This window comes from Symsagittifera roscoffensis, chromosome 2 (assembly GCF_963678635.1).
Source record: "Symsagittifera roscoffensis chromosome 2, txSymRosc1.1, whole genome shotgun sequence".
Taxonomy (NCBI): domain Eukaryota; kingdom Metazoa; phylum Xenacoelomorpha; order Acoela; family Convolutidae; genus Symsagittifera; species Symsagittifera roscoffensis.
In genome coordinates, this window is record NC_087063.1 from 39,419,578 (window position 1) to 39,445,151 (window position 25,574).

Below are 25,574 nucleotides of genomic sequence, written 5' to 3' on the forward strand. Positions count from 1 at the left end.
CTGTTGCATCGGGTATACCTTGTCTGCATAACCTTTGATGAATTCTCTGTAGCAATTCGCAAAACCCAGGAAGCTCATCAATTGGTGTTCCGTTTTTGGCAATTTCCAAGTTAGAACTGCTTCTACTGCATCTCGATCTGGTCTGATGCCGTGCCTGTCCATGATCCTGCCCAAATATTTTATCGAATCCTTGAGTATCTCGCACTTTGATGGTTTACACTTTAGCCCCGACCTCTTCATGCACGCAAACACCTCGTCAAGTCTCTCAATGTGGTCTTCCAGTGTGGGTGTCGCTATTACCACGTCATCCACATAGCACATTACTAGATTGCCGTACTTCTTTGTCACACCTATCAGCGCGTGTGCCATCAACCGCTGAAATGTGGCAGTGGCATTGCAAAGACCAAACGGCGTTCGTTTCCATTGAAACAGACCCAGCTCGCAGGCGAACCCTGTCTTGTCCCTGTCCTGCTTCCTGAGCGGTACCTGCCAGAAGGCCGAACCTAAATCAAGAGTCGTAAAAAACTTTGCATCACCTAACTTCGAGAGGCTCTCATCAATCCTAGGTATGGGATAGGCATCCTTCACCGTGACGGAGTTCAGGTATCGAAAGTCACAACAAAACCTCAATTGGGCGCCTTTCTTTTTGGCCATCACTACTCCACACGCCCACGGTGATTTGGATGGTTCTATCATATCATACTCTAGTAACGTTTCGATCTCTTTTCTACACACATCCGATTTGTGTGGGGTCATGCGCCTCGCCCCCTCCCTGTGCGGTACCGCATTTTCTTCAAATTCTATTTCATGCTCAACAAAATTACAACACCCGATGTCTGCCTTATGTCTCGAAAAAGTTTCCTCGTTCCGCTCTAATACGTCCTTGATGGCTTCGAGCTGTTCGTCCGTTATCTTGCCTCTTAAATGTTCAATTTCCGGTAGGACCGGTTTGTTACTCTGCATTTCATCTAGTGTGGGCCGTTCCGGAAAATTCGAGCAGCTCGATAGCCCATCGTCTGTCTCTGACTTAAGTGATTTCACAAGACCTGATGAACCTTTTATTTTCTTCAATCGTCTCAAGATACAAATTTTGTCCCTATGATTGGGACAATCAACAACTTCATTTTGTTTTTGGTTTTCAGTCATCTCATATCGAGTTTTCACGGGTAAAGCATATCCCAGCTTCCTCCCGCTCTGTATCGTGATTGGTATGTCAAGAGTATTCAACAAGACACTGACGCAGAGACCGCTCTTCGTTATCGAGAAGGATATTCCTAAAACAGCAGCACTTTGACTATTTGGATTTGGGACTATGCATAGCTGCTTGTTGTCACTTAGTTCAATGTAATTTTTCATTCGTAAGCTTACGATCGCCGCTTCGTTCGCCTTTAGCCTCACCCTCCGTACTCATGAATACCGGTGCTTGATTCTCATTCGCCATTATTAAATTTACCGGTTTAATTGCGTACCTCCTATCCGGGTTCCGTATCCTGAACATTGCATTGTTTAGATCAATCGTTACATCAGAGTTCCTGAAGAAGTCTCTGCCTAAAATGAATTGGTCAGACTCATTTAGGTTTTCTACCACAAGAAAGATCATCCACAGGTTGCGTTCCCCCAGATTTAAGGCTATTATCGGCGTTCTGCCCAGCACCCGCAGACCTCCTTTGTTTGCAGATGCCAACCGCATTCTCGAGTCTATCAAATCATTTTTGTTGAAGCCCATTCGTTCCCAAGTTTCGATTGGTATGACACTCAAGACCGCTCCCGTATCAAGAAACCTACGTAACTGAGTCTTCTTGCCACTTATTTCGAGCACATGTGCTGATACATCCGCCTCTGTCCCGATGTGCATTGCATCTTCCTCAAGCATGGCGCAGTGTCCAATCGATCTCACTTTCAACTCTTCTTTTCCTACGTAGATTTGCCCTATTAGATCTTCATCACATGTTATCATTGTTTTCGTATAGATGTTGATCCCATCTATATTTAGCATCACCTCATGCGGACCATAAGCTTCTGTGTACCTGTTATCAACTCGGACTGACTTGCTACCCCCTTTTGTGAGTAGTGCCCTCAATGCTCTAGAAGTCGTTTGTGGGCTTATACCACTCAAGTAATCTGCGTACACATCAATGTGCATTATTGTCTGGTCACTTGGTTCGCTCAAGTTTCTCGTTACCTCATGGCCGCCCACTGTGATTATTGACATTATACTGGCCCCTATCTTTGTTATACCGAATGGCTTCCCCGTCACCATTTTTACAGTGTTGCAATTTCCACTTTTTGTCGAGCCCGCTACAGCCTCTGGTATTGACTGTGAGCAACCTAATGCCTCGTTCATTTTCTGTCTTTCGATCTCTTGCTTTAGTCGTTGTTCTATTTCTTTCGCCGCCAGGTCCTGTTTCACCTTATTGATAGCTTCTATTGCACTATTAACTTGCGTTACAGCTTTCACTGTTTTCGTTGGCAGTTCCGCACTTGGTGTTTCTAAGTTTTTCGTTTCAAATTCACCTTGTCTGTTTCTCTGGTTTTGCACCGCTGCTAACGCAAACTTGTGTTTGGGGTGACTCTGGTTCTTGACTGCCTCCCAGAACAACGGACAGTCCATCCTGAAGTGCCCCTCTTGGTTGCAGAAGAAGCATGTTGCGCCTATTTTGATGATCAAGCCACTATAGAACTCGTGTTTCTCCAGCTGGCTCATGTCTTCCTCATCGGGTGCATATCCCAATATTTTCATGCCCTGCTTTTATGTTGTGCAATCCGCCACGTGATGATCAGTTGACCCGCAGTTCGCGCATGATCTACGTTTGTCCATGTCATCTCTGGGCTTGTACCATGACGACCTTTGTGGTTGATTCTCCCCTTGCGTTTTCCTGTTATCTGAATACGAGTATTTCTTGGGTTTCATTAGCATGTACTCTCTTGACTTCTGTCTCATTTCTTCTGGAGTCGGTGCACTATCTTTCAACAATGTATAGTATGCTGCTAACATTGTTCTCAAGCCGTCACTTTTTACCCCATCAATGAACTTCGAGGCGATGCTAAAATTTCTTCTGTTTGTCGACTCTTCAGGGTCACTCCTTCGTCTCAAGCTCTCAAGGTCATCCAGGAACCGATCAATTGATTCATCGTCCCTTTGCCTTCTCTTCTCAAATCGCATGATCGCTTGATGACCCTTCATGCCTGACCCGAATCGATTCAACAATATCTCGAAAATTTTATCCGCGGTGTCGCGTTCTTCTTCTTTCTTTGCAACCACGCATTTCAACGCCGTTGCCTTCTAAGTTGCTGAGTATCGCTGTGCAGGCTTGTTTCTCATCATTCAAGTTGTCCTGTTCTAAATGTAATCTCATAAATTCTACCCAAGTGTCAATACATCCATCCGAATCATCTTTGAATTCTTTTGGCTTTTTGAAGTTTTTCTGGATTTCACCCCTCCTCTATCACTCGAGTCAGTGTTCCTCGTACCGAAGGCTTCTAGTGTCCTGTTCATCATCTCCCAGGTGCTTGCCCACGTCATAGCATCTGGCCCCACGTTGCTGTGAGTCGTGGATTCTCCTGGTCCACTTGTTGTATTTACTGTTCCACTTTTCATAATTGTTTTGGTCCCCACCGGTGCTGTGCTCACCGCATCCCGGGTTAAAGGTAACAGTGTCGATTGCCGTTTGTTCCGTTGGGGTTCCACGAAGTCAACTCTGTTGCCTTGCGTGCGATCCGCTGCCGGCCTGTCTTCTGACGAAGAGTTTCTCAAGATGGCGTCCAGTTTCGCTTGTATTGCACATGAACTTTCAGCCTGGTTCCTGCTCATTGCGTCCATCCTTGTTTCCAGACTCCCCAACTGGCTGTTGACATCATCATATTGTTGTTTCATTTGTTGCAAGTCTTTCTTGATGTTCTTCTCTCATTCTTCGTCAGTAGCATTTACCTTGTCTGACATCTTTTCCTCTGTTGCCCTGGCCAGGTTGAAATAGTTGTCCAGGTACTCGTGTTTGTTGTATCTTAATTCTTTCTTTATTACTTCTCTATCCTCCTCGCTGTGCTTTAGTCTCTTGTCGATCTGATCTAGCTTCGCCATCAGATCGCCCAGCTCAAGAGTAGTTGTTTCATGGTCAGCTGTTGCCCTGTTGTTGGCTGCTGCTCCTGGTCTGACCTGGTCTTGTCTGTCGTTTTCGTCAGAACTGTCCCAAATGTTTTGCCTTTCTCGGCTTTCGGTTCTTCCGCTGCTGCGTCTCTCGACTTCATTCCGACCATTATTGCTAATCTTTCAGTAAAAGACGTTCTTTTTGCTTGAGACTCGTCCTTCACCGTTTCTGGCGTGTTGCCTGTCTTCCATAGTGTCTATCGGTGAGAATTCCATGGGCTTTGGATTTGGTTCTTTCGCATTCGGCATCGGTGTTGACTCCGTCGTCTTCTTCTCCATCTCATCCACGCTCTGGTCTGGTGTTTCTAGGTCAATCTCGATGGCGGGTTCCGCTTGTTTCCCTTCCGTGCCCTCTTTTGTTCTGTTCTTTGTATTACTCTTCGTGTTGACCATGCTAACTGAAAAGTTCTTCTTTGTTATCTTTGGGCCTATTGATGTCGTTTTACGTAGCGACGAGTTATATTTTGTCTTTGATTCAGTAGATTTTTTTTCAGCCACCGGTACCTTGCTCCGTCTCATGATTTCTGTTTACAATTGAGTCTATTTACAATATTGATATTTACAAAATCCTATTCTAAAGGAAAATAATAAAATTAAAAAAATTAAATTTTTGCTATTAAAAAGAAAAACGACTTTTTACTGTTCCTTCTAAGGTTTTGTTAAAAGTCTACTAATTCGTGATCCTAACACTATCTTGTTCTAACTAGTCCTATTGCTTTTGATTCAATTATTTCGACCTGTCTCAGGACCCTTTAGTACCGTCACTCCACTTCTTCGTGCTGTCCCAAGCTTTCTCTCTACTGTCTCAAGACTATTCAGTGCTGTCCCAGTACTTCTTGTTAGTTTCCCAAGACCACTGTCCCAAGACCCTTGCCCTGAGACGACTGTCCCAAGACTACTGTCCCAAGACTAGTGTCCCAAGACCACTGTCCCAAGACTACTGTCCCAAGACCCTTGCCCTAAGACTACTGTCCCAAGACTACTGTCCCAAGACTAGTGTCCCAAGGCTACTGTCAGAAGACTACTGTCCCAAGACTACTGTCCCAAGACTACTGTCCCAAGACTACTGTCCCAAGACTACTGTCCCAAGACTACTGTCCCAAGACTACTGTCCCAAGACTACTGTCCCAAGACCACTGTCCCAAGACCACTGTCCCAAGACCACTGTCCCAAGACCACTGTCCCAAGACCACTATCCCGAGACCACTGTCCCAAGACCACTGTCCCAAGACCAGTGTCCCAAGACCAGTGTCCCAAGACCACTGTCCCAAGACCACTGTCCCAAGACCACTGTCCCAAGACCACTGTCCCAAAACCACTGTCCCAAAACCACTTTCCCAAGACCACTGTCCCAAGACCACTGTCCCAAGACCACTGTCCCAAGACTACTGTCCCAAGACAACTGTCCCAAGACAACTGTCCCAAGACCAGTGTCCCAAGACTGTGTCGTACCAAGACTGCTCTGGGCCAAGACTGTCCCAAGACTGCACCGTCCCAAGACTGTCCCAAGACTGCACTGTCCCAAGACTGTCCCAAGACTGTACTGCTCCAAGACCGTCCCCAGACTGCAATGTCCCAAGACTTCTTCGGTACTGTCCCAAGACTTGTCACTAAGTGTCCGGATAGTAGGATCTCTTCTTCTTCGTTGTGGGGACTCTTGAACCACTGTACCGTGTACCACCACTTGAGCTCTAGTAAAATTTTTCCCAAAATCCCTATCTTAATGGCCAAAATCCAAATACTGACCCCCCTGTATTTATCTCCCTTTCGTTGTTCCAGGCTATTTGAAACCCCAACTTCTTCGCAGGTATCTTGTGATCACCTGTTCGTTCAAATAGCAAAAACAAATTTTCACCAAAACGTAAAAATTTAAACAGGAAAAATTACAAAAACAGAGAGATGAACCCACCTAAAATTCAAAGCTGACAGATGTCAACCTTTGTCCGAAAAAATGTCTGGTACCCGATTGCCACGCGTTTTCCTCCCCCCTGCTAGCGATCTTATGGGGTATCACAAAAACTGTCTATGTCCGTTCCCCCTTACCGATCCGACCAGGGTACCTACCTTAACTCGATGTTAAATTTGGATATCCGCTTCTTATAACCAACGCGTGTAAGTATCTAATGTAACTAAATCGACGATGCCGAACAATTAGTTACTCTAATATGTCCCCCTTTTTACAATTTACAACCGCCAACCTCTAACCTAACCAGCCCTCCTTCTAACCTCCCCCCTCTTTAGCCCCCCTCTTAAGCCGAAAAATCCCTTAAGCGCCGGGTGCTAAACCTCTCGAGAGAAAACCTAAGACCTGTTTCGAGGCGTGCTTGTGTAAAAACTTCCTCAAAACAATGGGGCTCCGCTTATCCAATTTTACACTTATTTCCTATAATTTAATGTGGATTTTAACGATACCCGTCTGCCCAACTTGAGAACACCACTGTGCGTCCTCTTCTTGTTGTAGCGATTCCGTGCTGGTTGTCCCCTTGATGTGCACTGCACTTGACACCAGCACCACCTTCCCACTTGAATGGTCACCTCTTCCAGTCAAGTCTCCTAGCGGTTCAGCTCAGTCCTTGTGAACCACTTTCCCACTCGGCTGGTCACCTCTTCCAGTCAAGTCTCCTAGTGGTCCGGTTCTGTCCTTGTGAACCACTTTCCCACTCGGCTGGTCACCTCTTCCAGTCAAGTCTCCTAGAGGTCCGCCTAGGTTGCAAGCTATCTGAAAACCCTTAACAACGCCCCCCACTTGGGCGCCTTATTGAAGTCACTGGTTTAGATTGCTAGATTGATCGAAACGATCGGTCTTATAAAACAGTATGGGTATACTATTTAATTAATATAAAGGTTTGATCCAACTAATCTGGTATCAAAGTCACTGTATTTTTTGTTTTTTGGTTTTTGTTCCTTTTTCTATACTTTTTTCTTGTTTTTGTTTCGCTTTTTGTCTTTTTGCTCGTATTTTTGTCCCCCTAGTTACCCCCCCCCCCCTTACTCGGTTAGCTAGACCTCGTTCGGTGAGCGCACCAGGAAGTTTTCTCAATCTTTCTTAAAAAGCTATCATGGTACAACCGGAAGGTTTACACGTTCCCGCTGAACCGTACCACCGGTACTCTAGAATGGGCATGCAGCCCGGAGCTGTGTCAAGTGGGTTCGACTCCGTAGTCATGATGTCGTAAAAACACCCAGGAGCGCCATAAAAACACTATGTAACAGTCGCCTACTTCGGTCACATATGAGGCTTAAGAAAAATAGGCCCTATAACCATTGGCTCAAGAGGCAGGGACACTATCTCTTGTGTTTTTCTACCTCAAAAACGGTCGGAGCCAATTCGGTTCGCTTGCGACATGAGACTAGAACCCGTTACAGCTTAAAGGCCACTACCAAAATATCACCCCACTCTAGAAAAATAAGAACGTTCCCATACTTAGGTCTCGAAATACCCAAAATACACGAACGCCGTTAAAAACAGGGTCGGAACAATCCGTTATATTACTTTTTATTAGACAGTAGAACTTTGATCCATTTCAGATGGATCAACCTAAAACTCGCCTTATCTCATTGTAACAATCATAAAACAAACTCGAGAAAACTAAATTTGGTACTTACATAGCAGCACGCTTGAGAAACAGAGCAATTAAACTAATTAATGACTCTAGCATAAATATAATCGAATATAACTCAAGAAGTTTTCTAACGATGAGTTCCAATCAAAGGAAGTAAGTTTTAACTCAAGAATATAGTTTTGGATCTGGACCATTGTGAGACTTCACTTGTCTGCCTTTCCGTTGGAGGTTCACACTGGTCCAGTTGATTCTAACTCTGCTCTCGTATTTGTTTTGTCTCCTTTATCAAATGGGACAGCTCTACTCTAGTTTTCTACGATGGAAACTGTGAATAGCAATTTCCCACTGTATATATTTGACAACTTTCCCGCAATTGTTAATTCGGTCGTTCTGATTTCTTATTTGATGTTTTCAGTTGTCGCGAGAAAACTGAGCATGACAGGCTCCATTCGACTTTTTGAAATATAAAACTTCACTCCAAAATCAAATATATTCGTGTCCCTCAAGGTCAAACTTCTAGATATGACCGATTGGCACATTTGATAAATTTTTCGATACTAATTTCCTGTAATTATCACATAGGTCTGCGAGATCAACTGTGAGTATAAGTATTACCGGATTTATAGATCATTCGAGTTTTTAATTTAATTTACCAGTTCAGTTCAGTTCAGTTCAGTTCTTTTTCTGATCTTTTAGGCGTTTTTTCGCCTCTATCGATCAGCTCATGATGTAGTCTTTTTCTATTAATTAGTCTCAAATTTATTTAATCCGCTTTTCTTCCAATGTTTGTCCAGGTTGTTCTTGAAAGCGTTCAAGGTCCTCGAGTCAATTACTTCTCCTGGCAACATGTTCCAATCTGTAGCTGATCTAATGGTAAAAATTTTTTCTGAAACTCAAAGTTGACCTTCTTCGGTATCACTTTTTTCGTCAATTGTCCTTGTGTCACGATTATTCAATTCGAACATGTATTTCGTAGCTTTTGGGTCATAACGGTTGTAAACTATTTTGAACAATTCGATCATTGTTCCTCGTCTTCTGCGGTATTCAAGTGACGGTAGTTCTAGTTCTTTAACATTTCATTGTAGCTTAGTGTCTGCAGCCCTTGTACCATTCGTGTCGCTCGTCGTTGCACATTTTCGGTTAATCTTGAGTTCTTCTATAATCGCGGGTACCAGGCTTGATTACAGAACTCCAAATGAGGCCTTATGAGGCCTTCATAAACATTCAAAAATACAGGTATAGTCATTTTAATGAATGTTTTCTTAAAAATTTTAATGATAGAGTTTGCCTTTTTAAATTTTGCAAAGATATGAGAGTCAAAGGAGAGTTTACTATCGATGACCACTCCAAGGTCTCTTCCTTCTCCTACCGTTTCAAGCTGTTTATCGTAAAGTTCATATGATCTTGTTTCACGATTTGATCTCCCATTTGAGATTATTATATGTACACATTTATCTTCATTGAATTGCAAAAGACTATTTTTTGACCATTCTTCCCGTTTTCTTAGATCTTCTTGCAGCAACTCAACGTCTTTGTTACTTTTTTTTCTTCAAAAAAACACTAAATTACAAAAGGGGCCCTTCCGTTTAGTTACGGTAAGTGCACAAGCTGGATAGGGCCATACCAGCGATATAAAAATGCATATATATCAGCAATGAAGTCATAAATCAGCATTAAATGCATCGTCATAATGTTAATTTATCTTAGCCGTCCTTCCTCTACAATAGCGCTTATGGAGTTGTCGATAAATTGAACTTTTTGTAGCAATCTGCACCCCCTTATACAAAATATAGAGTTTCTGAGGAGCGCGAAGCTTATTTTAGTTCTTATGTATTTTATAGATTCTGGATAGCTTTCTTGTCTTTTTTCACTTAGTTTTTCGGCCAATCGCTGCATCGTCCGCGTGGCTGTTGGAGCAGCGCCACCGGTGCATCCAAAAATTAGCGGGCAGAAGCTACTCTGCTCTACGTTTAAAATTCTTTGCTGATATTTGGAGTTCTTCAGCGTTTCGTGGTATTTGTATGCATCCTTATGCAGTTTTCGCGATGTTTTGGCATGGGGGTTGAAAATTTTCACATCAAAGAAAGCGCGGCTGAATCGTGAACCCCAGAGTCCGTTTGCCTTAATGTCAAGTCGTGCCTCATCTTCAGTTGTAGTTGAATTGTTGACAAAGCTTTTGCCTTGCAACGGCTGAAGTTTCGGCTCAATCTCGACGTCATGGCAAACCTTGTTCATGAGGTTGGCGAATGTGTCTCTGATTTCATTGTGTCTTATGTGTGTGTAACCACCCTTTGCACAGTGAAGTGCATGTGTCAAGTTAAAATCAGCACCACATGCACATGTGAGTGGGGTTTTGGTTGGTTCCCATCCGTATCTTAAGTAAATACCATCTCTGAACTCTGATTTATTCAGGTTGAAGTTGTATCTGCTCAGTGGTAGAGCATTGAGCCAGTTAGAGGCTCCCTTTTCAGAGGCCAGGTCGATTGCATATTTATCTGTTTCATTTAAGGAGTTAATGAGGTTTGCTTTTTTTCGATTTGTTCTATCAGTTTTCAATTTTTTGATTTTCGTACATATTTTTTCTTGCTGTGTTACTGCTGTAATAGGATCTTGAGATTCCAGTACCAGTGATGTTTCTTTAGACCATTCTAGGAAGCTTTCATGATCGGATGGCAGCTTAATGTTAAGTCCGCCCATGTTAAGGGCTAAGGAAGATATCTCACGGAACTGGGGGTTTAAAGTGTCTTTACCGACTAGGTTAGGTAATAATTGTTCTTTGATAATATTTTCACATATTTCTAAGTTTTCCATGGTGTTAGGCGTTGTCCTGGCATAAAATGAAAGCTTTTCTTGAGCTCCTTTAGTATAGCAGGCATAAACGTTTTGAGGGGAGGTTTTAGCAATTTTCGTTAGTTTATTCAAAATTTTGATTTGCTCATTCTGTTGAAATTCGAGGAACTCCTTATATTCAGATTCTGTTCCTATAACTGAGCCAAGCACTCGGGCTCCTGCCTTTATAGTGATTCCTGTATTTGCGAAGATTTTCTGAGCTTCACCGAGTTTTTCATCTTTGACAATGAGTTGGCATTTGGATGCTTTCACGTGGTAGCCGAAAAATTTACCCAGTGATACAATTTTGTCGAGGACGGTTGCTTAATTTACCGACTGCGTTTCCGTCGTTTGCGTACCATTTCTGGGTTACATCGTCTACTGATAAAAGTTTTATGAGGGGTATTATGGCTAGTGGATCCCGCTGGATTGTCCCTTCTTGAGAGTAGATTGTTTTTTTGTTAACGAATAGTTTAGATGGATTGGAGTAGGAGTTATTAATCGCTGTTAAAAGGGAAGGGCAGGTATTTTCGATGTTTTTTAATGCCAGCTTTCAGTTCAGCGAGTTGAAAGCGTTTTCGGCATCTATCAGTAAAACAGCATCGGCGGAAGTTTTGCTGTATTGATCTCTTAGCGTGTGGATTGCATATTCAATGCCACATTTTTGTCCTAGGCAGAGTTGGTAGTTTGAACCGAGCGACATGAGTTCGTTTTTTAAGCATTTAGTTGTTGTTCGCCCTGTTATCCTACGCATAACTTCTCTTATGCCTATGGGTCTTACCCCTGGATTCTTATCTAAGGGTATTAATCTGCATGCGTTATATGGTTCCATTAGTTCTGGATTTAGTTCTTCTGTGGCCAATTTGTTGGCAATTTTAGCAATTGTTTTTGAAATTTCAACTGATTGTTGCCCGAAGTGTGTTAGAATACGTCTTCATTCATTCGCATCGAGGCCAGATGGTCCATGCCATCCGTGAGTTCTCATGGCTGCCTTCTTGATATGTTGACCGTTTATCTGATCAAATATCGATGGATGGAAAGGAATTGTTTCGTTTGAGACTGGTGTAATATAGTTCTCAGTAATTGGTTCAGATGGTGGGTGTTTCCCTACGAGAGTCTGTTCAACTGTCTTACCTTTGACAATCTCGTCGAGCGAAAGAACGCCTTTAGATGTGTCTGTTAGTTTTGCAATTGCGCTTGATATTTTTCCAGTATTCATTAGTTTGTTGAACTGTTGTGCATCAGTTTCAGTTTTTCTTCTACTTCCTTTCAACAAGCGCATTTGCAGTGCCTTTCCATCGTTATATAGTCCATCCAGCTCTCCGTCTTGCCATTGCTTAAGTCGCCTTGCTATTGTTTTGGATAAAGATCCATCAATTTCGGACTTTGTTTTGCACAGTAATAAGTGTGGAAAAATCATTGCTGCGTGCATTGCGAAGGTATTTTCGTTGTTTTTTATTAGGCTGTTCAAAGTTCTTTTGAGGGTTTCAATAAAGTTATAACCAACTTTATTTTTTGACAAGATCATAAAGACCGGTTTCCAGTGGACCACTTCGGTGTATATTTTCCTGGTGGTTTCTATGAGTTCTGGACAGGGGTTTGACTATGGGTCTTGTATTGTTCTGGGTTCTATAGTGGAAGACTCTCCTGAGTTTTGTGAGTGTGGGGCAGGTGAAGGGTGAGGGTGCATTTGGGGGAGCGTGGTTGTAGCTTGGGTTGGGGGATTGCATTCATGCTTGTCGTTAGCTGAATGAAATTGGGAGGTGCAGCGATGACAACTGAAATCGTCATAGTGATCACTGCTGCGGGCTAGGCCGCTGCATTTTACATGCATGTAGCCTGGGCATGTGAAGCACCAAACACCTCCGCCTCGCAGGCTGCTTTTACAAATAAGGCAGTGTGTTTGAGTAGCCATTTTAGGGAGGACGGTGGTGTCAAGTTAGCGAGAGAATTTATAGATTAAATTTGCCAGAAAATTTCTAGAGAAGTCATTACCGTAGAACGAGAAATGGATTCCATCACGGCAGAACATTTGAGGGGTTAGATTTAGGATGAGGTTAGGCGAAACAGTAATTGTAAGGGGGTGTACAAATCTATTTATCAAATTAAACAGCACATGATTATGAATATAAATTTTGCGGTTTACTTCGGAATTATTACAGTTCTGAATTGTTTTGGGGATGATCAGTGTCTTGGGCTAAAACTTGTTAGTGACGAGGTTAATCAAGTTTTTCCACTGCTGTTCTAATGCTTGTGGATGCAGCCTGTTGTCATTGTATCCAGCAACTATTGTTACTGTATTTAGGCGCTTTGGTCTGTATTTAAAACTGTTTCAAACAGATCATGAAGCGTTGCGCCGCGGTAGGAGTGAATTGTTGATTTTACTAAAGCTGGTTTTATATATTTGGTCCTTGAAGTCCCGATAACTAGTTTCTGTGAGAACTCAGGGATGCGTCTTGCCTGGAATCGCTGCATCAACTTGAAACACAGACAACTGGGGCGAGAAAGGAAGCTCTTTGGGGTGATTTATGAATACTTTCACTTAGGGTTTAAATTTTCTGAGGCAAAGGCGATGAAAAAAAAAGAAATAAAAAAGAGAAAAAAAAGAAAGGAGTGGTACAACCTGACGTCGATTTGGAGGTCGATTCACCAGCTCACTCTTTCTTGCGTCTAGTTACGCCAGGGAAACTTCACTCGCCTACGGCTGGGACGGTGAGACTCGGTAACATAACCAGAAGAGGAAAGCCCAGCGCGCATATGATATGAAAACACACAAGCGGTAAATTTGAACAAAGAAATCTATTTAATAAGTTTATCACAACAATTAGGCTAATTGTTGTGATAAAAAGTTTTGATAGAACGTCTTTGTTACTGGTAACTTCTCTGTATGGTTTTGCATTGTCTGCAAATAAATACAATTTTTTATTTGAATGTGTTTGGCATTGAATTTATATATATTACAATCAAAACAGGTCCCATACAGATCCTTGGGGAATCCCACTCAGAACATTTTTCCATTCAGATCTACTGTCGTTTATCACAACTCTCTGTCCTCTTGTCTTGTTAATAAAAACTCGTTGATCCAGCCCAGTGTTTTTCCTTTTAATCCATATTGTTTTAGGACTTCTATCAGTCTTTTGTGCGGAACCGAGTCGAACGCTTTCTTGAAATCCAAGTAGATAATATCCGTTTCTCGGCGACTATCTTTTGTTTTTGTGAAATCTATTGTTTTTATCTATTGTTTTGATACTCAATCCTTGTTCTATTCCGAGAAAACACGTGCTGGGCTGATCCTACGTTACGTGCCATGCACGCCTAATTCGATAAATTAAACAGTTGCGTCAATCAAAATTGACCCCTCCGAATATGTTCAATTAAACCATTACCTCCACATATCGTTTAAAGCCAATTTTCCTCTGAACTGCTCCAAATAAAAGTTCGTTGATGACATGCATTTCAGGTCCTTCAGGTCGAATGTTCAATGCATAGACTTTTATGCAGTAATTGGAGAGTTATTTCTCCTTTTTCTATTATTTGCTAAAGAGCTATAATGGGAAAGACGCTTTCAATTTGTTTATAGCCACATTATCAGTTAGACTTTTTGATGAGTACAGTGCTTTGACCGCAAGAATTTGCCTAACTTAGCCTCATATGTATCTTTTTTCATTACTTCCAGGCACAAGTCAATACTCAATTATGGTCTTTTTCTTTTATTGTCTTTCCAGACTTGTAATGCGTGATATAATGGCTGATGAATTCTTGAAAATTTTGCAACAACTTCTTTCAAGTGATAATGATGCTAGAAAAGCGGCAGAGGTTAGTGACAAAAAATAAACGAATCTTCCAATAGTTCATAATAATTTTTTTCTGTGTTTCAGGACGAATACGATAAAGTAGAAAACGAACCCAAGATACTGTATCTACTTACCTCTTTTGAAAATACCAATCATGCAAAAGAGGTTAGTAATTGTTTTTGTGACTAATTTTACAGATTAAGTGAAGTGAAAAAGCTCTTATTTTTTGAAAATGACGGTAATTGCCGGTTTTATGCATTGTCAGCTAATTGATTTTGAAGTTGTTAGCTAAATGAATTTTACGTGCGGAAAAACGACCATATATCTTTGATTAGTCAACTTATACGGCGAACAACAGTTCTTACGTATATAGAGAGTGCTGTCTGTAAGGAGACAACAGCATGCGGATTTATACTCGTCAGTTAGTAGATAAATACTTTTTTTCTCAGAAATTGTTAATTACCAAATAAAATAAAAAATTACTTCAAATAGCAAAACAACAACTGAAGCATGAAACCAAGATAGCACCGGGAGTGGAGGAGAGCACCACATGGGAAATCTATCTGATAAAAAGGCCGTATGTTGGCAATGGCAAGATAAGAAAATCGCAGAAAGTGAGATACATGGTGACATAGAATTAGAGGATTGTAACATTCGCCCAAATATCACACAGCGACGGAGCGTAGAAAAAGTACCTATTGACGACTGGCAGGCGTCAGTTACCTTAATTCCACTCGTTTTTCACCGTCTCGACCTTGCCAGTTGATTTTCTGGTCTGTCTAGGGCAAAGTAAAAAGTTACTATTTTTAGGCCATCAGTCAAACGACTTTTGATCAGCTTTCGTTTGCATGCGAACACAACCACATAGCTGAGTCTCGGATCCTCAGACTACGTGATTGTCATTAAAAACACGGCTCGAACCACCTATTTCTATATGTTTTTGTGTGACAGTTTTATATTAAATCCATTGGAGATGGATTGACCTTTTCCTTTCTCTATCTACTCATGCTCTGAAATATTAAATAATAACGGTGTTTAATTCAGATCTAGGACATTACAGCAACTGTTATGGCTAGTTTACACAGTCCCTTCACATATAACAGTCTCTGGGGGACCAAGCCTCCGCTCCCGTGATTTTCTTGAGACAACACTCTTATCTCCTATATTTCGTGTCCCGGGAGGGTTCCGTGGTATTTCTCTTCCCCCCACTGAAGCCTCCGTCTCCACAAATATCCGTCACTAAGGTCCTTATCGTGTGTTATTGCCACGATAAGAGGCTCCGTAATTTTCTCGTCTCGGATACAACCGTTCGTCACAAAATATGGCGTCGTTCTGATTTTTCTCTATTTTATTCAAAATGGCCGTCTTTTTTCTATTTCTCAGAAATGTTCTCCTTCAAATCGAAATTTTAAAAATAAAAATTCCAGAACATTCTGACCCTCCGTCGCAACACTTTTCTGTTCGTAAGGCCTTTAGTCACTTTTTTTTTCGTCGCGGGAAGGTTATACTGTGTCATCCGGCGGAATGGCACATACTCCCCGGACAAGTCTCCATCAATGTCCCTATTGATCGCACAACACCGGGTTATCGTCAAGTAGGTATCCAGTTTTCTGTAACCAATCTTACAAATCGCATAAGAAAATGAAATTTATCTACTCCACCTCAACTCACTACGTGTTCACAAATGGCATCGTACTACATCTCACTGCCTTTCAACATTTTCACAAAATTTGCACCATGAGGAGTGTCCTAGATAAAATTTCTTTTCTGACTACTTACGTCGTCTTGTTATACAACTTCTTTTCGCTCTTTGTGATTAAAAAGTGGGACGTGGCACGGCCACGCACCCGTTAAAATTAACTTAACTTCACTCACCAAGTATAATTAGTCATTTATGCGGTCCTTTCAATATTAAAACTAAGAAACTCTGTGGCTAGGAAAGTTATTGAGTTACCCACCCTTCTCGAGCGAGTTTACTCAAACTTACCATGTCGCCACACAGTGAATTTGTGTCTTACACAGGTTAAAAACTTCAGTCGTGAATAAATAGGTAAATATACTCACCTATGTTCCTTATATACATACATAGATAGTAGTAACTAAAATCAACAATTTCAACAATTTTAACAATTGCAACAATTTTCAAAGTTTGGTCTGACCAAACTAAATCAAAACAAAAAGTTTCACAAGTTCAATAATCAAAACTTGGTTGATTTGTTCAAGTTTTTACACACAAAGACAATCAAGTTTTTTCTCCTTCTCTTCTCTTCCTCCGTCATCTTCATTCCATCATTTCTCCATCCTGATGTTCAGCGTCACTGTCTTCCAGAACTTTCTCTAACATGTCCAGAGAGTTGCGGGCCGTGCCCCAACCCTCCTGCTCCAACAGCCTCGGTTTGCAACAAGGTAGTAAGTCCACATTCACCTTCTGCTCCCGGTTCCTGCAAAAGCTGTTGTGAAGACACAGGCTCACGTTTCGTTCTAGGTCAGCTCTTAAGACCTCTTTCTTTTCATCTTCAGTAACACAAGGCGCTCCAGCTACTCGCTTCACCGCAGTGGTGACCGCGTTTCTATGCGTCAGGAAAGCTCTCTTATAGGCTCCTGGTCCTATGTCTAGCTGGAAAGATTGATAGGCTTCCGTGTTCCTTGACATGTGACGCTTCGCGCGTTCATACATCCAAGATGTCATCACTGCACGGAACCAAGGCATCAATCTTTGCCTTGACCATATTCTTTCAATGGCTTTAGGTATTCTCAGAACCTTGCAAGTGGTTCTGAAAAGATCCAATTCACTACTCATTTTCACGTTGCTCAGCTGTTCAGGAGTCGGCACGGCCGTCTCCTGCTCATTTGTGTCCGCATAAGCCTCCAACCATCTCACTGCTAGCATGGCGCTAACCACCACGATTGACACTGGTTGATTCTGATCGGGCAACCCCGTGGAGTACAACTCCTCCACGTCCCAAATTAGGATCAGGTTCCCACGTTTGGGGTACCACAACGTCTGCGCTAAGCAGTGGCAAGGATATTCCCCGTGGGTTCTCACTATGTTCCTTCGGGTTCGATACCCTGAGGCTCCCAGCAACGGTTCCACTTCCATCAGGATTCTATGTAGATCGTCTTTCTCTTCTATGGTGGGGAATTCAGTGGGTAACGCTCCACTCGCTTTCTGCTTCTGGAACTCACTCACGTTGCCTTCGTTCAGTATCATGAACTCTTCACCCACAACGTCTTGCAACTCGCCTTCGGATCTCTTCGGGACTGCCCGAAAGATCTTTGCCAACAAGTCATATGACCTCTCTGACATTCTGGCCAACCTCACGCATTTTGGCACAGAGAAAAGCTGGTCAACCAACACCTGTTGCGTCCTCGCATCCATCACCACCATGTGCGTAGGATACTTGCTATTGCAGTATGGCGCGGAGCTTGAACCCACCATATATTTTGAACCAGTAGGTCTGTGATAGGCTTCACTATCCCTCAGATTCATTTCATTCTCTAGGGCTTCTCGCCAGCCTCCAATCTTTTGCTCTGTCTGTAATGCTCCAGGGAATATCTCCACGCTGAGGGACGCCACTAGCTCATGGGCACGCTCCAAGCGCTCGAGCGATTCTATCGAACTCGTCATGCTACAAAATCCCAAGGCTGTGATCAGGTTTACGTCCGTCACCCCATGGCAGTCTGCGACCAATTCCATGGCACTCTTATCTGACATGCTTAATCTTCCATACAATCGTGCCAGTTGTCGATGCTGCTCGCTCAGCGTAATCAGGCAGTGTCCCACGTTACAAACATGTCCTTCCATCCCACTGTGTTGAGCCAAGCATGTGCCTTGCTCCAACCAATCACTCGACGTACTTTCCTCGGACAGCTCCGTGGACGGGTTGCTCTTCTTCTTCATCAATCTCATGCTTAGCAGGTGATGTATCATGGCCAGATCATGTAAACTCGCATCATCATCCCTTTCCAATATGACATCCGCGGTCATGTCCCAGATTAAGCCTGCGTTAGGATGGGGACACCAGGAAGGCTTCATGAGTTCCCACATCACCACTAGACTGGTTTTCAAGGGACCGTCCCAAGAACCACAATCAAAACTCACTTGCCCTTTTAGCTCGGGAATCGAGGGCTCGACTACTCGTTCTTCCAAAATAATTCCAAGCTTGGGTTGTTCCACCATCAACATTCCAATTTCCTTAATCCGTTCAACCCAGAAGTTGAGCACTGTGACTTGCTCGTAGTCGAAGTATGCTTCCCTGGCTTCTTCGTTCACGAAGGGATTATACGCCATCCCTGGTATGCCAGACACGTATTGGAACGACTTCAGTCTCCCTAGGGTTGCAAACTCTTTTTGTCCTCTGACCGCTTCAATCAAGTCTCGACTCACTTTCAATTCTTTGTTGGAGTATCTTCTCACTTCTTCCAACTTGCGATAGCTTTCCATATCATTCGACTCCTTGTTTGGCACGGTCAATGGCATGTCCTGATATAGCTCTAGGAGTGCCCTAAGGAAGTTCCTTTCGCAATCAACTCCCTTTTCCCGAATGATCTTTATACATTCTCCCAACACAGGAGTGGGGATGCGACCCACCACAAACCTGACAAAGCAAAGGGCATCCTTCCGTTTAGCCCATGCTATCGCTGAATCGTCTTTTGAGATCAATGTTCGTAAAGCTTCCATCAATTCTAGCTCCTGTTCTCGTGATTTCGAGTCGTTGCTGGCTTCATACTCCGCCCTTTTGATGCCCATCAAGCACCAAGCCAGTCGTACTTGCAGATCAGTTCTCACGCAAGGATGAGCCAGGTATGCTGCTACAGTCGCAGGTGCATTCATCGTCTCATCAAAGTATTTCTGGAGGGCCGCCCTCCAAGAAATCTCTAGCAACTTTTCTAATCCAATTTCGTTCGCTTCTGATGACATTACTGTCCCATATTCTTTTCGATTGAAGTTGGAGTTCTCCGTAAGCCCCTTCAAGTATTCTTGCATGGCTCGCTTCTCGTTCCAAGCCATCAGGTGCCCTCTCGCGGAGTTCCTCGCTTTCAACATTTCCACATAACCCCCTGCCGGATCTCCCATGTGGACCGATTCCGGCACAGTTATTCGACTGTACTCGACCACGTCGAGTTGTCCTTCCAGTTTCAACTTGGCCATGTTGATTCGCGAGGGCCTGTAATCTTCAAGTCCTCCAGATCCACATTGACTGATTACTTCCATTTCTAACTTGGTGTCTGCCAGGGTTCGCGCCGTCTTCTTCGACCTTGTGGCGGTCACGGTCAGACCTGCCAAGAGCATAGGGGGTATCAGATTCTCTTTTTCTCCCCCTGTCAGCGTTGTAGTATCTCCCTGCCCGCTCTCGCCTGAGCGACCTGCGCTCGCTAAAGAGGTCACCACTGCGTTGGCTCTTGACTTCACCACTTTCGGGTTCATGGCTCGACTTCCTGTCTTCCCTTTTAGTCGCTTCAGCCCTTTCCTGGCTCGTCTGACAGGTAATTTCTTTGCAACATGCTGATCATCGGCACTGTCTTCTGTTACTGACTCGGTCAGCACATCCGACTCCATGGAGCTCACTATTTTCTCCAGGACCTCACGCATGATGGGTTGGTTCAATCCCACCTTCATTATGGACTGCGTCCCATATCGCCTTATCACGTCCCAAGATTTCTCCATGAAGTTTACTCGACTCCAGATTGCTCCTGTCTTGCCTTCCAACTCCATTTGATATCTTTCCCATTCTTCTTCTGGTAATGTGCTGAGGAACGATATCTTCATAGACTCTTCGATTTTCCTCCTCCTTGGCGATTCATAAAGCAGCTTCTGTGGATCCCTGCTTCGGCACTCTCTAGCCTGGCTTATTGGGTCTATCGGAGATAGATCGGCTGACGCCTCCTTTGTAGGAGACATGAAGGACGATGGTGCCATCAACAATAGACTCCCATCGACTTCCCCATCGTCATCTTCGCTGAACCGGTACTCTAGCAAGTCCCTTTCCAACGCTCCTAGATCGGTCTCTCCCGATTTCTCCGTCTTGCTTCCGGTCCCTTCATCGTTATCGTCCTGATCCATCAATTCATCGTCGTCCGCATCAGGTTTCGGCCTAGGTCCCGAGGGTCCTTGTCGTGCGTCTGCGCCCGAATCCGGCCGAGCCGGTACGGCCATGTCTCCTGCATGATAAAACAACTCATCATCGACCAGGAACTCTACTAACTCCTCACCATGTGGGGCCAGGTCCTCTATCGTTACATATGAGCCACCTCTGCTCTCACTTGCCACCTCCAGCATCACCACCTTCGCTTCTCCTGACCACTTCAGTCTTGATAAGTCGTCCGCGGAAGAATACACTTCATTCCACGTTTCAGCCGAGACCTCTGGTCTCCTGGAGGGTAGTGCTTTGATCTTCTTCCTGCTCCAGGCATCAGGAAATGAGAAGTCGAACGTGTGCGCGGCAGCGACGTTCCAGCTGATGAAGCGCGGCTCCATCCCTCCACTCCACTTCTGCATTCTCTTCTCCGCGTCACGAGCCGCTCCGATACGAGGGGCAATGATGGGAGATGTGACTCCCAACAACATCCTCCTTATCGGTGGATATCGATGGCATTGGTCCGGCAGCGGCCTGGACCCAGGAAGCCATGTCTGTTGATTCTCTTTTGCATGGGCATAGGCTCCCGGCAATTGAGGTACTCCCACAGCCTCTCCTGTATCTTTCACCACTGGTCTCAGATTCCAGAGTTTTGGGTTGAACTGGATGTGGGACAGATCCTCACGACCCATTCGGCATTTGAAGTGGTTGTTGAAATCCATCAACACCCAACCTGGCTCTGCTATTCTTCCGAACAGCCTATCATCGCTAGCCAGCTTTCTCAGTTCACTCTGCTCTACCCAATTCAGCACTGAACAATCCACTACTGAGACCAGGTTGACGTACAACACTGAATTCCTGTACGCTTTAACTTGTACATCCGGGAACGCAAAGGACATCACCGGTCCATAAACCACTGTGACGAATTCCCTTAGTCCGTGGACCAGAGCCAACGGATCAATCCGCATCATAACAGCTAAGTCTGTTAATAAGGGCATGCCACAATACTGTTTGCACTCGCTTGCGTTCGTCGCCACTTTGTCCTCTCCTGTTACGCTTCTGTTCTGTTGCAGGAGGTATTGAAGTAGGAGAGTCCTCCAGTCTTTCATCTTCCTGAGCGAGGCGGTTTCCAACTGTGCATTGAACTCACGACTGGGTCCCTGCAGTTGTTCAGGGTAACGCAATAGCACAAGCAAGTCTCCCAGCCGACCATAGGTCATGGCAATCAGGGTCAAGAGTCCATCCAACCTCAAATCGGCCAACGCTTGGGTAAAGAGGTTTGCCGGTCCTTTCACAAAGTTTTCATGACCAAATGTCACGTATAAGGCTAACACCAGGCCAATCGACAACTTCCTGATGTCTTTGACAAAACTTGCGATCAGGTTCCTAGATGCCCTCGGGTAGCACGTCGATAGGAAAGATGGCGTCCATCCCACTCCCATTCCGCCCAAGATAGCATCCGATCGTTCGTACTGTGCTTTCGTGGCCAGCACGTCCGCTTGGAACTTGTCCAGCGACATCGTATTCACGTCTTGCATCAGCTTCAACATCTTGCCTCCAGCCAACTCCCGGGCATCAAGTAGACTCTTCAAATACGCGTGTATCTCTTTAATTATTGCCGGCGCATGCTCAAACGCGTCTTCACCCAAGGTGCACAGCCTCGGTGACAGATACAACCATATGTTGTTGTGTGGCTTCGTACGCAAAGCCATTGCCATGAGGTCCTCTTCTGCTGACGTCATGTTCTTCCTGATCATCCTTCCCTGCTCGTTCTCTTTATGATCCATCTGCCTGAACCAGAGATCATCAGCCACCTGTTGTACTAACAGATGATCGTCACCTACCCCTGGTCTTAGCTTCAATAATCTTGCGAAGTTGGACAGCTCCAACCCCAGAACTTCGTCTAGCACCAACCGAGTTGTGCTACAATCTCTGAGTCCCTGTATGGCATTCGAGATGTCAGACCAAACAGCGGGGAGCTCAGATCGGTGCGGATAATAATTGTCCGGGTCCACCACTCTGTTTGGGGCAGGAATTATCACGTTATATATCCCCTCCGCTATCGTCGTGACCATCGTGTACACAAATTGAAGGGGTTCAGGCAACGCAGCGTAGCCTGGTGACAATACAAAGATCACCTTCACCACATTCATGGTGAACCGTTGTCTTGCTGCTGCCTCTACCTCGGCCATCGCCGAGAGCAGTGTCATGATCGCTTCCCCTATAACTTCGTTACTCGGGATCGATCCATCCGTCAGACGTGACAATAGGCCTCTGCTTTGTAGATGATCATTCGCGCCTGCAACCACTATCACCTGCGGCTCCATGCTGACCACTCTCCGTACACTTATCATCATGCCTATCGCCTGTCCCCAGTCCAGCTTAGGCGCCGTTAAGAAAATCACATCAGGCCAGAATAGAGAACGGGGTGTATAGAGATAATCGGAGCCGGCCACAACCAGATACTTGGCAGCCTTCATGTCCAAGGGATCATACGCTGCAAAAAGGCCATCACCTACTGGGGCCTTCAGATTCCCATATCTCTTGTCGTCTCCAAACACTGTTGTGGTTCGGGGATAATCCCTAGAATACTCGCCCGGCGTCTGACCGGGTGGCTTAGAGAATTGTCTAAACATCTTGTGATGCTTGTTGCTGGGTTTGTTCTCCGTCTGAAACTTGCCTTTGCGCACTGGTGGTGTCCTTTCCCGTGCCCTATCTCGAACGTCGGTGAGCGACCGGGTGTTTAGAGGTCCAAAGGTGTTGTCATGAGGCAATCCATCCAAGTCCGCATGTCGGAGTGAGGTCGAGGAGCTGAATTTCTCCTGCTCTGCTAGCAGCCAATCCACGCCCGGTATCCGATAAAGTCGCGACACTGTGGGACTTTCACCGCCAGTCATTCTCATCACATCTTCCCGACACGTCAGGGTATTCATGTTCAACTTCGCCGACATGTCCGTCTTATACTGACCCCAATGGCTAGGATCTGAACTATTCCAAAGCAACCTGCTGCCGGATTCAATTCCCTCCGCTGGCACGGTGCTTGTCGACGATCCTGCCGTCGAAGCAGGATTCGTCGTGGCAGGCGAATCATTCCTCCTAGACGCGGTCTGGGAGTTGTTTCTATTACTCTGTTCCACCGATCTGCCGAGTCGGCTTCCAATCGATTGCGGCCTGGGAGGAGGGGCAGTCCCCAGCCTGTCTCTCACATTTGAGCTCGGAGCGACGGTTACGGCTCCAACCGTCTCCGTTGCCAAGGGCCCTAGGCGGTTGGCGAGGGATTCGGGCACGGTTGCCCTTACTCTACTCCCTCCGGTCGAATTGGTCCGAGCCAAAGAACCGGTCGCCCTTAATTCTTGCTCCACTTCTCTCAACTGCGTTTGAAACACATCGTTGATCCAATGTCTCCCTCGTTGGCTATTGAAGTGCACTCCATCTCTGGTGAGCTCGATGTGATCAGTCATACGTAGCATGTTTTCAAGATCCAGGAGTCGCAACTCGCCAGGATTGTTCCTCACCAGATTGCGGGTCATTTCATTCCACCGCGTTACGTTGCCATTCATAAAATCCGCAGCTGTAGTACCCACCAAAGGATTTGGCGGTATCGTACACAGGATCACGAGCCTGGGTCTATACTTTTCCTTCAATTCATTCAACAGACACACCAACAGAGGTTCCCACTTGTTTTCTGGGGTTACGGGGGCTCTCGAGACGTCATTAGTCCCCAGCATTATTATCAATGTATCCAGACGATCCTCGCCCTGGAACTCCATCATTTTGATCACTTGAGCCACTGAGGCTCCTCCAAAGGACAGAGTGGTAGTCTGGCCATAGACGGAGATCTCATTCAGATCTCTCACCAGACTGTCTCCAATGATCAAATGGCGACTCCCTGGGGGAATCACTTGGTCGCTCGTGGCGGGGTTCCAGCTCATGTCGTTCAAGCAGGCCCGAGGATGCTCGGCTGGCACTTGCGTGAACTGATGACGTGTCATCAGGTTCTTCCTGATATCTACCACGCGAGACTTCTTGAAGACTCCACCAGGCGCAGAGCACGCTATCGTGCGGGTTGCCCGCTCAGAGCCATCCGATGAATGATCACGACGCTGGGAAGGAACGATCCTAGCCAGTGTCCGTTCAGTGCCTCTGTTGATCTCATCCATCGCGGCTCTGGCCACTTGGTTAAATGATTCCTGAAATTGAGGAGCTAGATAGGTGTCAGAAGGGTCTGGTATCGTGAACCTCTGACTCGAAGCAGACGGTCGTGTCTGCTGAGGAGCCTCGTGCCCCTTTGATGCATGCAAATCCAGAACCTCAGGTCCTCTCGATGCGCACAGCTCCTGCGCGGTTGTCCTGGGGCGTGTGTCGTTAGATCCCTCCGAGGACCTCATGCTCGCCAGGATTTCCGGTGACACTTGGCTCACCTTCGCCATATACAGCTCCTTCAGGTGCTTTATCTCATCCTCCTTGTAGGCCACCTGCAGATCTTCGAATTTCTTTTTCCATTCGTCTCTCTCCCGAGCTATGGTCCTGTACTCCTGAAGTTTGGCACACAGCTCACTCTGGTCCCTCTCCTTCTTCTCCAGTGTTTCAATCGTTTCCGACGTCTGGATCTCTATCTCGCTCACTCTCACTCTCTTCAGGGGAGGAGCAGCTGTTGGAGAGTCGACCGAGTGTGACGGGCCTGGCCCATCACGCTGTCTCTTCGCTCCGATTAATGGCTGCGCAGGTTGGACAGGTAAGGGCATCTCACCTAGCCGGTGGTCCCTTTGCTCGCCTAGTCCCGGCTCACGAGCCAGGTCGTGGCCGGACATTTCTCCGCGCCTCCATCTCATCAATCGGTTTCGGCCTCTCTCGGCGGTCCCGGACTCACCGAAGGCCAACATCAACACTACTTCCGTAGGGCGATTCCCTCGACCCTCTCTTCCCAGTGCATTGAGGAGTGCGACCACAAACATCGCCAACCCCGGGTCTTCTCGTGTGAAGTCACAATCGATCAGCCGCTGATAGATCTCGTCTAGAGTCGCTCCTAGACTCGCTGAGAGGAATTCCATGAGTTCGTTAGTATCTCCCATTTCTTTTCGTGTTGATTCTTCGTGTAATCTCTTCTGATTCAGTGTCAGTAAACAATTTCCGATCAATCAAGATCTAAAAGACAGGTCGCGACTTA

At 45.1% G+C, this 25,574-nt stretch overlaps 1 protein-coding gene across 4 annotated transcripts in view; it reads left to right on the top strand.

The window, feature by feature from the left end:
• LOC134838917 (importin-5-like) overlaps window positions 1-25,574 on the top strand; it is a 510,521-nt gene that overhangs the window by 416,084 nt on the left and 68,863 nt on the right. The window contains exons 2-3 of one of the 4 annotated variants that reach the window (XM_063854230.1): window positions 14,260-14,352; window positions 14,415-14,495. The exons of the other annotated variants lie outside the window; for them this stretch is intronic. Coding sequence (XP_063710300.1) covers window positions 14,269-14,352; window positions 14,415-14,495 — 165 coding nt within the window. The 5' untranslated portion in view covers window positions 14,260-14,268. The remainder of the gene's footprint in view (window positions 1-14,259; window positions 14,353-14,414; window positions 14,496-25,574) is intronic. 4 annotated transcript variants of the gene reach the window in all.